The sequence below is a fragment of the Diplotaxodon limnothrissa genome, linkage group LG10 (genome assembly GCF_057381915.1).
Source record: "Diplotaxodon limnothrissa isolate DT_005_m linkage group LG10, D_limnothrissa_male_GT1.1, whole genome shotgun sequence".
NCBI classification, from domain to species: Eukaryota; Metazoa; Chordata; class Actinopteri; order Cichliformes; family Cichlidae; genus Diplotaxodon; species Diplotaxodon limnothrissa.
The window spans coordinates 10,029,993-10,048,051 of NC_140605.1; the positions used below are offsets into that span (position 1 = coordinate 10,029,993).

General features: G+C 38.8%; 1 protein-coding gene across 1 annotated transcript; it reads left to right on the forward strand.

Moving 5' to 3' along the window:
* Window positions 1–14,691: 14,691 nt before the first annotated feature.
* LOC146623886 (LIM/homeobox protein Lhx1-like) lies at window positions 14,692–17,543 on the forward strand. The gene is made up of 5 exons (XM_085363408.1): window positions 14,692–14,861; window positions 15,411–15,631; window positions 15,857–16,131; window positions 16,741–16,897; window positions 17,167–17,543. Exons 1-5 carry the CDS (start codon window positions 14,692–14,694, stop codon window positions 17,541–17,543), a joined length of 1,200 nt encoding a protein of 399 aa, XP_085219534.1.
* Window positions 17,544–18,059: the final 516 nt, after the last annotated feature.

Below are 18,059 nucleotides of genomic sequence, written 5' to 3' on the forward strand. Positions count from 1 at the left end.
TGATGATCAGGACGTAATTATACAAATATTTGATTCTGCGGATTGCTCCTACCAGTTAATCAAAAACATTTGTGAAAAGTTGAATTTCTTTTGATATATTATCTATCAAAAGAGAAAATGACTTAGTCACTGGCTCTGGCAAAGGATTTAAACCATCTTAGAAAAAGGTTTACAAGTATGTTCAAAGGATATGAGAATATGTGGCACACTTGATCTGATGAACACTTGAACACATTATTTATGTTTTTACTCTCAGTGAATATTTCTCTTGCGGTTCTGTTAAATTAAAAGATTAACTTAAAAACATATTGTTTATTAAATATTGCTGAGCTTCTTCAACATCTTTTACAAAACCGCAGACACTATGTTATCCCTTAGCTAATTTAAAAACTCCACAGATCCACTTAACTGATACATTTTCTTTGATTGCATATGTTGGTAAAACTAGAAGGGATCTTATTTGAAAATTGCAAACACCTGCTTCGTTTTTCCACTGTTTAATAACGCAGTGTACATCCAGCCTTGCTACATGTTTCTTTCTACAAGTGTAAGTGAAAAATGGCCAGAATCTGTTTCATCCTTTAAAGAAAGTCACAGTATCAGCCTACCTTCTTCCTTCCCTGGAGTTATATCTGTTCATTTGTACAACTTCAGTTCCACTTGAATTTTATCAGCCTTCTGCTGGCCTCTTTCGTGGAGATAGCGTATACATTCTGACAAGAATTAGCCTCAGACTAACCGATACGGCTCCTCCCCAGAGAGTTCATGCTCTCATCCTTTACTTTTTTCTCTTCTCCTTTCTTTCTCTCTGCTGCCTTCAGTTGGTTTTCTCTTCCTTGTCACTCACCTGTCTGTAAGACATCAAGCAATGCCTTTGTCTGACAGACAGCTGCTAGCGATGTCTGATGGAGTAATTTGCAACAAATGTACAAAACACGACTGATGAGAAAAATGTCATCCGAGGTAGTGGTGAACACTAGAGCACTGTGGATGGAGAAGAGAGGTCCATTTCCATTCATCACAAGTACTGACAGATGGTCCCAGTTCTCATTTTCCATCTTTCTGTTCCAAGTCCCTCAGCTCATTAATGTTCTACATCCTCCACAGGTTGATTTATTCTCTACTTGAATGCAGTGCTTACCACCACTTGAGAAAACAACCTGTGCATTTAAAGGTGTCGGAGCGGTTTTAAAATGCAACTGGAATTAGAGCGCTATACTACATAATGCAAACAATCAATATTTGTAGAACACAAGTCTTCATTTTCCGCCCCGCCGGGTCATTTAAAGGGAACTGGAGCAAACCATCCAATTGTAATTTATATCGAACTCTGTCCAGATTTATTTTATGAACTCAGCACAAAAACGAGGGAAATTTGTATTTAGGTGATTATTTCTTTGTTGTAACAATCGTTCTTGGCAATAGATTCTCACACAATGGCAAAGCCTGTTTATTTCCCCTTAAAATGTGAAATGGTTTTCAGTTTGTCATTCTGTTTCTCCCTAGTTGTTGCCCGACATTCTTTCCTGTGTATCTTTGCTGATTTCATGAAGGCCTGGTTTGGATAACCACATGTTTTAAGAGCTTTCTTTGCATGTCTGTGTTCCTTTTCTTTGCCTTCTGCCTCAGATGGAACATTTTGTGCCCAGAACATTTCCTCTTAGGCAGAAGGGAAAGAAAACAACTTAACCTTTTTGATATAAAATGGTTTTTACTTATTTTATCCCATCATATCTCTGTAATTTTTAAAAAAATTGAGTTATGTTCAAAGACATGTTTTATGTGATCACAGTGACCTCTAGACATCCAGCAGACTTCCATGTGAATATTTCAGAAAAAAAAACAATACCCTCCCCCCACCCTTTATATACTGTATCCTGTGAATGGGACAGAATGACATCCGAAAATGCTAATGCTTCCTGACCCACCTGTTGCTGGCACAGAGGCACATTATAGGTGGAAAAACCTTCCAGGAAGTAATGGTGAAGGCTACGAGGTGCAGGCAGGGTGTTTGACTTTGTAACACTCTTTGGTGTAAAAGGCTTGTCTGCGTGTTTGACCACAGCATGCTATGCTGTCAAACATCTTTATTTCTGGGGTACAAAAAAGCAGTTACTGGATGATATCGGCTAGCACTTTCCAGGGTGTTGGCCACAGATGGAAAATTGATTTTTCCTTCCAACAACATTTCATCTGTTCACACATTTGTCGTATCCGATACTGGACCGGACAAGTCCATGGGCTCTGATTTGGAGGTAAAGGTTAAAGACAGAACCTGTATGATCTACACTGCCTGTCATATTTACATCACAAAGCAAAACCTGACTGTATAGCAAAAATCAGCCACATAATTTGTATTACTGTATGCATGGGGGGGGGAAGCTGGAATCTGTAAGAACACTGCAAGAAAAACTTTTGAAGCTCTGTTCAGATTACATTAACACTTTAGAGAATCATTTCATGCCAATCACGGATTATAGGGTTCAAAAAGAGAGGCTTCTTAGTTTTTGGTTGCATGCATGAAGAAGTGTATCAAGGAGGAGGTAAACAACAGATGTAGTGGAATAAAGCAGTCTAATCCTTTAGGTGAGAAATAGAATTAATAATTATTTTAGGAGATTAATAAAAATGGAAATCTTCTAACATATAAAAGCCACCGAATTTAGATAACCATGAAATGCACTGTTTCTTTTTCTTACTTTTCTTTTCTTATGCCTCATTTGTATTAAGGTATTTTCCTCTTTAGTTCTTTATGCAGCATCAATCAATTTGATGTAGAGCTTCATCCACACAGTGTTCCTAAATTAATGGGGTTTATTCTTGAACACCAATCAGAACAATGTTTAAAAAGGGGGGGCTTTCTTAGTCCGTATGCCTCATTTCTGTGTGAAAGAGTTCTTGGAGACATGAAGGAAGAAAAATAATCGATACACTACACAACACTCAGAATCCAACACTAACACCTTAACTAAAGGTTTTCTTTCAAAATTTCCCCTGACCCTGAAATGACCATGTTCTGTTATTGTTGCTTCATCTTCACTGAGGGGCTAAGAGCCACACAGAATTGATTGTATCTCCACAACATGGAGATGGTCATTGATCTTATTCTTTTTTAAAAAAAATTAAAAAAGAAAGAAAAAACGCTTTGTTTAGCTGACATCTGTCTTTTCTCTCATGGTCAGGATACCCCAAAGCTTTATGGTGCAGGAAATCAGTGGGCTGCTTGATTACATTCAGTGTTTCAGCAGGAACACAAAGTACTGCTGCTCTTTGGAAAAATGCCAAAGACTAAATCTACCATATCAGGTCTGTAAAATTCAGAAAGAGGTTTCCCTACTGTGCCCCTTCCTTTTCTTTGCGGTGAATTTGATGGTGATCTCTGACAATTCCTGATTGTGGTTGGGGTACAGTGTCATGCTTCTTTTATCTCTCATTCTCTCCAGAGAGTAGAACCAATAGGCGTACTGCGCCAAGGCACCGATCACCACAGGTCCTGTGTTATTAACTGAGGTCAGATGTGAAGAATCAGTGATTCTCACACCTTCTTCCTGTCACTCTCTTTAATTCTCACTCATTCCTCACGGGAACTGAAAGGTTTTGACTGATCAATCACCTGCAAATAGCTTTATTGACACAGCATATGTAACATCTGCATTGATGAGGCTGTTTGGACAAACAGTTGGCATGGTCACATAACACTCAAGCAAGTGAAGTAGTCTCAGACTCAGCTCTAATCTGTAGTAAAATATTAATGAATAACTGTGGAACCTTAAGCAAATGAGTAGATTGGGACAATGTTTCAAAAATTGACCAAAACAGTGAGGAAATTATTAAATACACACGCTAACAGCTTCTCCAGTTTTATTAATACATTTTTAATAATGCAAATATTATACATATTACACATTATTCAGTCTGCAAAAGGATTAAATTATGTGTAAAAGGGGATTGGCAGTCTTCTGTCAGGCCCGGCACTCAGCAATTTGAATTGACAAAATTAGATGCCAACTCTGTGTTATTTCAGGCTGGTCGGGCAGGGAGGGAGCAATAGATCCAAGTCCTGCATTCAGCTGTACTGTATTTTATTATCAGCATTAGTCAAGCGGCATGATGCACTGGGCTGTGAACTCTGAGCTGTGATCAGCTGTTCCACTTGGTCAGTCCATTAACACTTTTCTCCATGCATTGTCCCGAATCTAACCGCCCACTGTCACTCCGGCACTCGGGCAGGCCAGAGCATGAACAACTCTGATATAAGTTGCGTAATATATAGATAATATATATGTAATATATCTAAGCTATTATATTATACTAGTGCTACCACTGGTGTTTGGTATTATAGTGAATATTCCTTATCGCCTCATGATGTGTGACTAGTTAACTAATATGAAGAGAGGTCTTTTTTGTGACCTTGATGCTAAGTGAAAACCCAAGAGCTGGGGGAAATCAAAGCAGCACACTAACATTGCAGCGCTTGAAGGTATACGTCACTCAATTGATTTGATTTGTAAGCTCTTCTACTTCTTTCTCCTCAGATTTATTTGCATGATAATGTGCAAGTGTACTAAAGAGAAGCACCACACGCCACGCGTGATCAATTGATAAAAAGTCCCTCATCAGACATGCGCTCACACTGCTGTGTACTCTCATTCCAATTTTGTAAGAATCTCTGTTAATTGTCCTTCTCTGCCGTGTGGCCTTTATGCAGCCACAAACATGAACCCACAAACGCACAAAATCTTTAAACTACTCCTCTCTCTCTCTAGGGATATTGACCTTGCCAGTTACGTTCTGGTTGGCTGCATTCTGCGCCGATGTTGGGTCTGTCAGAGGAAATATACAGTCCTTGGCTGGAACCCAGGTGTGCTCAGGCAAACTGTTAAATTTGGTCATTACTCTTGTAATAGTGCTTTTATGGTTTGTTCACATGGGCCATGTGCACAACCGCCTCAGCAGAGCTTTGCTGTAAGGTCTGCAGACAGAGACGAAGGCATCATTTCTCAAGAAGCTCAAATTAAAATAGCTTCCTGTGTCCACGTATGAAGCACCATGACTATAAAGCAGACATCTAAACAGCCTGTTGCAGAACTGAAAGATCTATCTATCTATCTATCTATCTATCTATCTATCTATCTATCTATCTATCTATCTATCTATCTATCCATCCATCCATCCATCCATCCATCCATCCATCCATCCATCCATCTGTCTAATTTTGGATGTATGCATGCTACAACATATGTACGTCTGAATTGATTTGTAAGTGTCAACTCAACTAGAGGCAGGACCAGGAGGAGGGAAAAGCAATTCTAACGGCTTTTTGATGTAGATAAATGGCGTACAGATGGCCCACTCAATATATTTAAATGAGATATAAAAATCGGGGAGGGGGTGACTGGAATACATTGATTAGCCTACCAAGCAGACACGTTTTCACTGCTATAATTCAAATGTTTATATGATTTGATAAGTGCCCTTAAATATCATAAAAACGTTTGTAATGATGTCATCAAAAGTATTTTAAACAAACAGAAATTACTAAATAAAAATCTCAACACTAAGATATCTCTATAAACAGGATTTTTATTTGATATAAAAGTGTAATGCATTAATAAGAAAACGGTAAACTGTTACAACATAAATGTACACCGACATAATGGATAATATATTTGTTATTGAAGTTGTAAATCCCCTGTCTGTTTCAATTTAATGTCTGAACTAAATCCAATACTTTCCATTCATCTCCTTTGTTTTTGGGATTAGCTATAGGGTAACAACAGTAAAAATACTCAGTTTTGTCCTCTATTACACTGTAGAGGAGAGGCAAAGTATTGCTATGGCAACATGACAGACACACTTGTCGTCAAACATGTAATGTTTTCATCATTGTCCTACCAATTTGATTTACTAATGTCTCATGACTCCTCATGGGGGTGTTTATCAGATTAAAAGGAGTGAAACTGACACAAGTTAACCAATAGTGCAGACAGCAGAGAAAAGCAAATCTGAGAGATAATCAATTGACTTGACACATTATTAAAATTTAACATTAATGATAATAAACAAATGCATTTCTCCAATTACACTGATGTCATGATGTATGTATACAGTGTACATAACATCACAATCCCATTCCAGTCACGAGAAACCGTATTTTACTATGAGCTACTCATTTATTTCTACCCTGAATGCACTGATACTCACCTTGATCAGTGCGATGTAAGTTGTTATATTACCATGTTCTTTTTTTTTTTTTTTAAATATAAATATAAATATTATTCAACAATAACAGTTTAAAGAATTGAAAAGTTTTCATTTGTGTGTCATTAAAACTTTTCAATGGCAATACCATGAAAATACTTACTTACTGGCATAACATACCATCTGTAAAAGGTTGCCTGAAATATCTGTTAGTCTTAACCTATAACTCTATTTTTATGTAAGTCATGTAGTCTGTGATCTTTCTGCTTTTTGTAACTCTACCTTGTGAAGTTGAATGACGACTCCCGAAACAGAAATTATCGAAGAAAGCTTAAGTCGGGCTGTAATTAGGAGATTTTGTGCCGTCGCGGTAGAAGAGATCAATACAAAGATATTAATATACAAATGAATATAAAACCATCAAAACACAAAAGATAATGCAGGGAAATCCACCACTGAAGACAGCCTTGGGTGGTGGTATTATGACTCTCTAAGATGCACCAGCCTAGACATTTTATGACTGAAGAGATAATCCTCTTCATTCAGCCATCTCGGTCTGCAGACACTATCCTGAAGGTAAGAACTGCTAACACATTCCAAACAATACTGTCCGACAAGTGTAAATTGTATTTACCCACAGTTCACCTTTAACACTGGGCTGCAAAAGAAGCCCAAATGCGATTATGCACGTGAAGAATTAATCCCGAGATGAGCACAGGGTAATGTATGGTAATTATCCAACAGGATATTCTTGCGTAGCGATTAGCATATCTGGGAGGCCAGACATGGATGGGAGGGCAGTCTGAGAGGAAGGAAAGGACACAGCTGCTGATAAGAAGCCCAGATTTCTTTTTTCTATGTTGATGGTCTGGCTACAGGCAGTGACTCATTCTCCCCTTTGTGTTTCTCTCTATCATATATACGCATATACAACATCAGATGAAAATCTGAACAGTTGGATGTACACAAGCACTCACAGACTGACAACGCACCTATCATAGCGAATGCTGGTAAAATAAAGAAGTGGAAATGCTGGATATCTGGGAAACAAATGCTCTCAGACACTTACAGTGTGTCTATTTTGCACTTCGGTTTATAGTTTTATAAATCCAGCTTACAGTTTATGCCAGCAGCATGGTTCAAAAACTTTAAACAGGGGCATGTTTGTTGTTGTTTAACCTGTATTTTTTATGCAAACAAACATGCCACTATCATTTCTCATGAAGACTTGTTGTTTTCATATGTGCAGAATATGGTTTATAATGGTCTTGCTAAAATATGTAAGGTCTTCTGTGAAAATGATATCATCGCTCAAATCTATATGCATTGAAAAATGGTAGTAATGGCTCCTTTACTGATAAAATTAGTCATGCATTTCCATTCATACTACCACAGATGCTTGTCAGCTGTGTATTGATCATTTTATTTTAGATATTATTATTTATACATACTATTACATTTATACAGTTATCACTTCTCTATCCATCTTGTATGAGTTTGGGACAAGAGAATGCAGCTTGGTAGAGTTTTAGCTTCACTGTCAACTTCAAGTGAGCCTCAGTCCAACTGATACTGATTTAGAATTGTCATCCAAATAGAAACATGATGAAATCTGAATCGTGAAATCCCCAAATTCTCAAATTCTGTCCAGTTATAAAAGGAAAAATGTTTGTTAAATTGTTGAATTGAACCAACATCATTATTATTATTTTATTTTCATTTTTTCCCATAACATCTTTTATGCCTCTTAGCATCCCCCAGCTTTTCATTTCTTCACTTCTACATCTTCTTTTGTACCAGTAGCAGTATTTATGAAATCTGAATAACAGACACAGGTTTCAACCCATTTTTTTTTTTTTTTTTGGCTGCCCTCTAAACCCATTGCATAATGTGACCATGAACCACTGTATCAATTCTGGGTTTGGTATTTAGGTGTAATCAGCCATGTAGGACACCAGTTTGCTGAGAAGCACGGGCCTTTGTGAGATGCCCATCTGCTTAGTGTATTGGGACAAGCCCAGTCCCACAGAGCTGCTGAAATGAAAGGGGTGAGTATGAGAAAGCCCAGCTGAAAAGACAAGGGTGGGCGGCTGCATCAGGGCACAGTCTGTCTAAGGCACTCCTGCAGTTCTGTCTTATTCTAATGCAGCGTATACGAGTCCCCTGCTTGCATACAACTCAGAGATCAGAGACTGACAGATGCACCATGGGAAGCAGACTGGGATGTCTGATGCATGCATGCGTCCATCCTTTCATGCATGCGGTGTCTGTGTTCTCTCACTCTCTGTTAAGCTGTTTAGCTAATATTTGCCTATTGACTTGACAGTGTACATATTACCCTGCCTTGGTGACCTCTTAGCAGGACATGTATGTGTGTGAGAGTAGATCGATTCATACAGTGGGCTCCCCCATCCTTGTTGTTAGTATTCAGCAGTTTGGCTGAGCAGGGTGGGAGCAGGTGATAAGCTGCTATAGGCCAGTGAAACCATTCCAGCAAGAGTTGTGACCCTACTTCAGCAGGACTGATTATATCTTTCCCAGGGCTGCTAGGTCTGGCAATCGAGCCTACACTACAGCCTGAAACATATCACCCCAGACTGAGATCACAGCAGCCATGTTCGAGATAATAATAGCCAGTGAGCAAACAGTGGGAATGGCAACAGCGTTGTTTTCAAAATTCTGTTCATCCTTTAAAATGTGCTTTTGATGAGTTATATTTAAAACTGTACATTCCTGCATCTTCATGGCTAAGCCAGACTCCTGTCACATTTAGAAATGTTTCTGTAAACTTTAGATTAAACATAGCTTTAATCGGCTTCTTTGGCCTATTTTTAAGCTAATTTAACTATTTTATTTATAATTGTACAATTTCACATGATGAGTGCACAGAGAGTTTTTGATAACCTTCCACCTTTACAAACAGAAGAGCAAAATATTAATGGAAAACACACACACAAACCATTTTTCCCGAGCAGCCTGGAGATGTGGGGCAGGTGACCTGCTTGTGAGAGACTTGCCATGTGTTGCATGGAAAAGAGAGCTTTTGGTCCTGTAGGTCCATATGCCCTCAAGCTCCAACAATCCTCCGTCCGCTTCCCCCTTAGACTTACACACAAGCATGCTTCTCTCTATCAAAGCAGGCTGCACCCCCACCCCCGGCGCACGCTCTTGATAACTGACAGCAGCTGCATTGATGAGCACAATGCACGGGCCAAGGCAGCTCAGCTGGCCTCACTCCCCACTTGACACTGGTTTGACCTCTGGCATGTGAGTCTTCCTCCCCGAAAGATGCTCTTCCTATAGCCTGACACAGTCTGTCTATCTCCTTTACCCACACTCACACAGACAGAAGCACGACACACACCCAGAAACGGGTGCATCCTGAGGTTAGCTGGGTCAATTAAATTCAAACCAAGGATAAATGATTTGTAAATCATGTACAGATAAGGAATTAATGGACAATAGAGTTAGCAGCAGTGCTGCTTTCATTTTCACGTAAAAAAGTACTCACAGCAAGCATCCGTAGGTGTTTCTTCCAATGACCCATAGTAAGGAAGTAATTCTCAAGCAATCTTTATTTCATTACTGCCTTTGAAAAACCAAGTCACACTGTGCTTCACAGGTGAACATAAAATATAATACCAAAAGTTGCATAACTGGTGAAGCATTGAGAAAATAAACAAAGATTTTGAATAAAAAAGAATAAAACCATAGTTTCAAGGAGTTGTTATGTACACTTCTTGCCATATACTCATACATACTTCCATATGCGCACAAGGAGCATCAGCAGTGTATCCAGTACGAGTGAGCATGAAAGGCTTGTAATAGCTCACCTCCCTAGGGGACTGATGACACCAAGGAAACCAAACAGAAGCTGATGGTATGACAGAAGAGCTGGGGAGGGCGTGCTCATCGCTTCCCCTCCACCATTGTGCTCCTTTACAACTTTACAAAATAGCCTTTTAATTTGCTGCAGCGTCTGGGGTGTCTGAATTGTGCCAGCATCAATCACCATCATCACCAGGGCCGTAGGCACTCCGTCCCTTGGGCCCTCTCACTGAACGGCCCCCAAGGCAGATCACTCTGTCTTCCCTCATACAGGCTAGGTTTCCCAATCTGTGCGATTGCTTGCACTACCTCACAATCATGCAAACAATGTGATGCTGTTTGAACCCTAACATTTGCTCCACTCGACATCACTCAAATTTTGACCAGCCTTTGATACTCCAGTGTTGTGCATGAGAGGAAAAAATCTAAATACAAATGACACTGGCTTGAGCATGAGATTTCATTGGTTAGTTTTCACTGGTTTTTACTTTAAGAAAATCTATCAAATTTCTCTTTTTCCAAAAAAAACAAAACAAAAGAGAATATTTACATTACATTAATATATATATAGACTATTTTTTCTATAAGGCTTCAAGATTTGGCTTGCGAAATTACCCCCATAGTGGAAAATGATATATCAAGACAGTGCCAGGGTAAAACACACTTCTCTGGGTTTATTTTGGGGGTTTTTGTTTTTCTTTTAAGTATTTGAGGTTAGTTGGTTAAAACTAGAGAAGGTACTTTAACAGAAACTGATAATAAACATTTTTTAAACTGTTTAAAGATCAGTGCTTCATGAAACCTGGCTTGTTAGGCATGTTAGGGATAGAGCCTGATACAAAAACCTAATAATACCTCCTCCTACACAATGTTCAGTTTGGGTGCAAATGATTCAAAGAAGTGTTGGCTCAGATCGGGATTTCTTACGTGGTTTACTAATATACACGCATGGCTGATGGAAAAGTTCTTATATAGTGCTTGATATGTGTTGTACATGTCTTATTTACTTTTTCTAAGTCCAAGTGTTTTGCTGCAGTACCCTAACCTATCAAGGTGAACTAACAAATAGAGATGCCTTTTTAGTAACAGACTGCAGTATCGTGATTGGATTAAACTTAAATTGTCCACAGAAGACAAGAAGGGCATTAGGAGAGGGATTTCATCTGCTACTAGTGTGTGTGTGTGTGTGTGTGTGTGTGTGTGTGTGTGTGTGTGTGTGTGTGTGTGTGTGTGTGTGTGTGTGGTGTGCTTGTAGTTTTTATTACCTTAAAGCGTTGCAGACCTATATAGGTTTTTATGTTTCTATCTATTATATTAAGTATATTGACTCTACATGTAATGAAATGTTCTATATAAAATAGAACTGACATTGACACTGACAATTATGTAGACTGAGACAGCTTCTCTTTGTTGTTCTAATAAATGTCAGCTGAGTAGTGTAAATGTTCAGTTAGGCTGTTGAGCTAAGTTTCACAACTTTGGAATTGTTCTTTTAAACTAAGCCTGTCCATCCATATTCTCTTCTGCTTATCCTTGTCAGGGTCACAGGGGTGGGGCTGAAGCCTATCCCAGCTACCATAGGGCAAGTGGCAGGGTATAGCCTGTCCAGATCGCCAGCCTGACGCATGGCTAACATAGACAGATGCACAATCGCACTCACATTCACACCTACGGGCAATTTAGAACCACCAAATAACCTAATCCCACTGACTGCATGTCTTTGGACTGTGGGAGGAGACGATATCCCCCATAGAACTCACACAGACACGAAGAGAACATGCCCGCTCCACACAGATAGGTCCTGGAAAGGTGGTGGAGTGGAACTCAGGACCTTCTTGCTGTGATTTATTGAATTCATTGACAGATGGACGGTTGGCTAGAGTCCATCTCTTCTTAACTGAACTCTACATATAATCCCTGTTCTAGTGCTAAGGCCAGGCAGTTATCATGATGTCACTTATGAGCTGTTCTGACTGAACAAAGCAGACCATTAAGCACCATTCAGCATAGGTACCAAAATGGTAAAGTTATCCCGCTTCACATTAGGAATCTCTTTAATCTGCAGATATGCTTGTCATGCCTTATTGTGTGCTGCATAGTATTTTCTTTATGTCTGTCACTTCCCATTCTGCCACTGCCTAGTCAGTTTTAATTGACTTTAATTAGCATCTAGTAATTAATTTTGTTTTCTACAAATTATTTGTATGAGTGGTCCCAGTGGGTGGCCTTGTTCATCTCGTTAGGGCCAATTAGCTGCAATTAACAACCACTAATGACTTTCTTTTTTCATTCCAAAACAAACAGTGCACACCCTGGCAGATTCCAACACTGCACAGAGACCTCTTGTGTGTATAAGTGGTGCTGGGGCCAAATGATGGGCCAGGCCTCTAATCAACACCTTCCCTGGAGAAACCAAACTCACTAAGGAAATTTGTATCCAGCTTCCAGCTTCCCTCTGGTCTTTTTGTTGTCAGCCACTATTACACCAAAGCTTCTGGGAGCAAACTTACTAACAGAATAAACTTATGAGAAATCTTTATTTAGTTTAACAGTTCAAAACTTGTGAAAACTAATTTATTGTTGAGTGGGTGCTTATTTTTGCTTTTAAAATAATAATAAAAGTAATAATAATAAATCACATACTTACAGTGCCACTGAGAGACTGTCCTTTCTGCACTGTGACTACGTCTTACTTGCAATGTTTTGAGGCCATCTTCGTATATGGTTTTGTGTAAAGTGTAAGGCCTGATGAGTGAATCAGCTGATAAATTCATAATTTAAAACACATCCTCTTAATTAATCAGCATTTACAGTTTATCAATAAGACCACAGCCTGAAAATAGTGATAACGATTCACGATATGCTACAAATCTGCTTTATGCACACAATTCTAGCATTAGATAGGCCCTTTAATCCCTTGATTTTAATTCCGTACACTAAGTAAATGTGTACATAGTTTGTTCACTGAATCAATAATAACCCCCTACTCCCCATCACAATTCTGCTTGATTGACTGGTTGTCAATAACTGAGATCCACATTAGTTGTTCTAAAAGCAGAATTTTAAAGTAATGACTTTAAGTGTCAAAGAAAATGTGGAGACGGTAACGTTGTAAATCAATACAGTGGACTCTGATAAAAATGACTGATAAAATTACGAGTTGTAAAACGTCAGGCGTGATGTGACCTTGCTCAAAAAGAAGAAAAAAGTCAAGAGAAAATCCGAAGTGTGGCTTTAAAAACGAAATGTTTTTTTTAAAAAAGAAGTTGTTTTTTTTAATCTTCAAACAATATATATATATATATATATATATATATATATATATATATATATATATATATATATATAGCTCAACCTACATATCGGGACATCGGATATCAGGGCCCAGCAGAACCCGAAGCTTGTATGAGAAAATGCGCTATCTTCGTCCCCAGTGTACCAACATGGTGAGATAGCATCTATAAGAGGCAGCCTATCGCCACAGATTATAACCATTAGTGTTCCCAGTCATTTCAATGCAATGAAGAATAATGCAGGGCCACAGCGTCGGTCTGTGTGAAAAGACTGTGTTGAGCACGTCCTCTCCCCACAGCCTTCTGCTGGGATAGACCTGCTGATCATTTGTCACCTGCCACTGCTTCAGTCAGACTTATTCTCCGGCCTTTTCCAAAGGAAATCATTTATTCACGTGACATTATCACGGCCTCTCAGCACTCTATTCTACAGAGGAAATGTATATCAGTCATAAAAAAGACTATTATTGTAAAGTGAACCACTTTCCTTATTATTTTATATTATTTATTCGTAACTATAATTTCTTTTAAATATTAGTTTGAGCTTTTCTTTTTAGTTTGCGGTGTTAACATTAGACATCCGTCACTAAAATCTGCTTTTAGAAAATTTATTTTTAACAATTTTCCAAGAAATAAAAAGGCTTTAAAACATATTGAGGTTTCCTGTAGTTTTTACCGCCACATTTCTATTTCCTTTTATTTTATTTTGTAACCATGATGCTTCACCTCTGTAACTTAAATAGTTATTTGTGGCGGACTGAAATGAAATCCCCTCATCCTCCACCCCTGAAGCTGACGTCACAGGTTTGTTAATAGGCAATAGGCTGAGCTCCGCTAGGTGAGCTCATTACAGCGTCTCTCTCAGAGAGAGCTCGTCAGAGGCAAAATGGGACACATATGACCACACTAAGCGCACAGACAGCATTTTATTGTTGTTCGTTCTTCTTCTCCACTTTAGCCAACTGCGGATTTTTCGCAGTGAATGATTTTAATATTTATGAATAGCTTTCTTTTTTTTTATGTCCTGAAATCGCACACCTCGGATCATCTTCACGGCCCGCTATGATCTCCAGTCAGTGATTATTATATATACATATTTTTTTAAATACCAGTTTGTCTTCAACTGCTGATCTTTCATTTGGAGCAAAAGACTGAATTTGGATTGTTGCCCTGTGGAACAAAAAAATCAAACAAAAACAACTACTTTTACTCTCACTGATGGCGACCTAATCGATGCGAATAATTCGGATGAGCTGGATCTTTTGGATTATATGCACTAAAGCGAATCCATATCTAGGTGAGCGGGACGGAAGAGAAGAGGAAGAGTTGATTTCGCACTCGCACACTGGAGCGGGAATAAGTCTAGACAATGCTTCAGTGTGCCAGCTGTGAAAAACCTATTCTCGATAGGTTCTTGCTCAAAGTTTTGGACAGACCGTGGCACATCAAATGCGTCCAGTGCTGCGACTGCAAATGTAGTTTGACAGAGAAGTGTTTTTCTCGAGAAGGGAAACTGTATTGCAAGAATGATTTCTTTAGGTAAGAATTGACAGTGTTTGTGGTTTAGTATTTATAGAAAAGGTTTGGGTTTTTTTAGTCAGTTAAAAACAGGTTAAAAATGCATTCCAGTGGTTGCAACTAACCATCTGTTTTTATACAATGGACACGCCTGTCTGCTGTTATTTTATTTCCTCGTCTTATCTTTCTCTTCTCTCTTTTCGTTTAATTCTCAGTTTTCTGTCTTCTTTGAAAGTGAAGCTAACCCTAACTGCTCGTGTGATTATTATGATGGAAAATATCTTACAATTGTACCTAATATTTGTGTTTAGCCTGTTTAGTTAGACAACTGCATTTTTACTTTCTGCTCAAATCTTACAGTTGTGAAAAACTGACTGTGGTAATTTCACTGACTACAACACACTAAGTTTCCGGTAGTTTGAATGGGGGGTTGTTTTGTAAAAACAACACAAACTTGTCAAAACTGGGCCTAAAGTCATAGCAGGTGTAAAGGTGTTCTCCTAGATTAAGACCAACATATCACGTCTGTGCCGAAACTTTTCCCTGACTTTGGTTCTCCCTCTTGAACAGGAAATTTGGAACCAAGTGCGCTGGATGCGCGCAGGGGATTTTACCCAGTGATCTAGTCCGCAGAGCCAAGAGCAAAGTGTTTCACCTGAACTGTTTCACCTGTGTGATGTGTAACAAACAGCTGTCCACCGGAGAGGAACTGTATATCCTGGACGAATTCAAGTTCGTTTGCAAAGAGGACTATGAAAACAACTCTGGGAAAGACACAATCCTCCTTTCAGGTGATTTATTATTATTATTATTATTATTATTATTATTATTATTATTATTATTATTATTATTATTATTAATTATTATTATTATTATTATTATTATTATTATTATTATTATTATTATTTAGTGTAGGCTATTTTATTTATTTTTTTAAAAAGATTCCTGAGGTGCACCTTTCATAAATATTTAGCCTAGAGTAGTGGCATTTTCTGATTGTCTTATTCTGATTACAGTAACGACGTGCAGCGATCCAAGTCTGTCTCCGGACTCTCAGGACCCGCAGGACGACGGGAAGGAGTCAGAAAACGGGCATTTATCGGATAAAGACACGTGCAGCAACGAGAACGACGAGCAGAGCGCCGTCGGAAAGCGACGCGGGCCTCGGACCACTATAAAAGCCAAGCAGCTGGAGACCCTGAAAGCGGCTTTTGCGGCCACACCGAAGCCCACCAGGCACATCAGAGAGGAGCTGTCAAGGGAGACGGGTCTCAACATGAGAGTCATCCAGGTAAAAGCAACAAATATAGAAAAAGAAAAAAAAACCCAGATAACTATAAGTTTACTGTTTTTTTATTCATACACAGACTCACACAAAGTGACAGTAACACAATCACCAAGGCACTAGTGTTACAGAGAATAAAGCCTTTGATGTAGGCAACTCAACAAAGCAATGTGGCTGGTGGCGCTTGCAAGCACCCACGTACAATATATGCTCTGCTGATTTTCATTTTTTCCCCCCGCCTCTCATTTGGGGTTTTCCTTAATCTGTGCGCCCAGTGCGTCCCTAACATCACAGAGAACTCATGATGCCCATGGGCATTTTAAAAGGCCCCCTAATAATAATAAAAAAAATCGTGTCGCACGGATACATCTTGAATGCTAATTTAAAAATGCTATAAATTATATTTTTAGTGACCTAAAAAGTTAATTTTTGTGTCTTTTCTCATCAACTAAAACCTTACCCCAATTTACAAAGACCTCGTCATTATTTTGGGTTGATTTATTTCTAATCATCGTCTTCCAAATCATCCAACTGCAATTTGTCGCCCTTATTTCAAAAAGCTGTTGGCCACACTTCATAATTCATGCTCTTTGTTTTTGAACTGCTGTCTTAAAGGTTTGGTTCCAAAATCGGAGGTCCAAAGAGAGACGTATGAAACAGCTGAGCGCTCTAGGCGCTCGGAGACACGTGTTTTTCCGCAACCCGAGGAGAATGAGAGGCCTGGGAGAGAGAGTGGAACCAGGAGAGCTTGGACACTTTTCTTATTATGGAGGTGAGCTATATAAAATAATGATTAAGATTTAGTGTTTTAAGACTGTCACATCATAAACAAACAGATAAATAAGCAAATATGGTACAAAGTATCTATGCTTCTTCAGGTTGATGCATTAGCTGTAATCAATAAAATGAACCTTATACAATCTTATAATCAATGCTGTTTTTGACCAAATTGTAAAAATTCAAGATACATAAAAAAGCCACTACTATTCTTTCTTTAAATTCTGACACAATGCACTAATCCTTATGTTCATATGAGTGCAGAATATCCTGGTGAATACTATGGCTCAGGAGGGAATTATGAGTACTTTCAAGGCCCACCATTATCGCAAGCACAGACTCCAGCAGACCTGGGCTTTGTGCCCTCCACAGTCCTGGCTGGCACTCCACTAGGAGCCATAGACCACCATCATCCTGGGCACCACTGTCCCGGAGAGGTTCAGTGTTTCTCTGATACATTATCTCATCATCCCGTGGACTCACCAAGTCCGGAGCCCAATGGACCAAGTTCAATTCACAGCATCTCCAGTGAAATGTGTGGCCCCAGCACGCCCTTCACCACTGTTTCTCTCAGTGACAACGGATACACCAACCAGCTGTCACAGCCCTCTTCAGAAATGAGTGAAGGCACTGTTTGGTAATCAGGCTAAGACCGAAATACTACAAATGCAGTTTGAAGGCAAACCCTTAACTTTATTTCATATATCAGCTATTTATTTATAATTATTTATGAATATTTATTTATTTATTTATTTATTGTATTTCATTATGCTTTTTTTATTTTTATGTTGGTTATTTATTGACGGGCCACGTATTAGATAGTTTGGAATAATCTGTGTGAATTGGCTCGTTAATAGGTTCGCAGTGCTGGGCCTCACTGACTAAGCAATAAACAAATACATTAATACTGCTGAATCGTATTTTAGTGTTTACAAAACCTTTTCCGTCATGTACAGTACTGTGCAAAGGTTTTAAGCACATTTAATGCTTATATTCTTTATCCATTATACAAGAATATCAACTGGCCATAAGCCCATTCTGTATTCAGTTTTTTGGCCCATGCTAGCTGGAATAGACAGTTAAGAAGATGGATGTATGGATGGACAAGGCAATGGATATCCCCAAACATTCACACAGAGTCATAAAGAACTTCAGTG

Excerpts from the sequence above, each read along its gene's own strand:
- LOC146623886 (XM_085363408.1), top strand. The coding sequence starts at position 14,692 with ATGCTTCAGTGTGCCAGCTGTGAAAAACCTATTCTCGATAGGTTCTTG. Across the intron at positions 14,862-15,410 it reads TGCAAGAATGATTTCTTTAG|GAAATTTGGAACCAAGTGCG; the intron begins GTAAGAATTGAC and ends CCTCTTGAACAG. Across the intron at positions 15,632-15,856 it reads AGACACAATCCTCCTTTCAG|TAACGACGTGCAGCGATCCA; the intron begins GTGATTTATTAT and ends TTCTGATTACAG.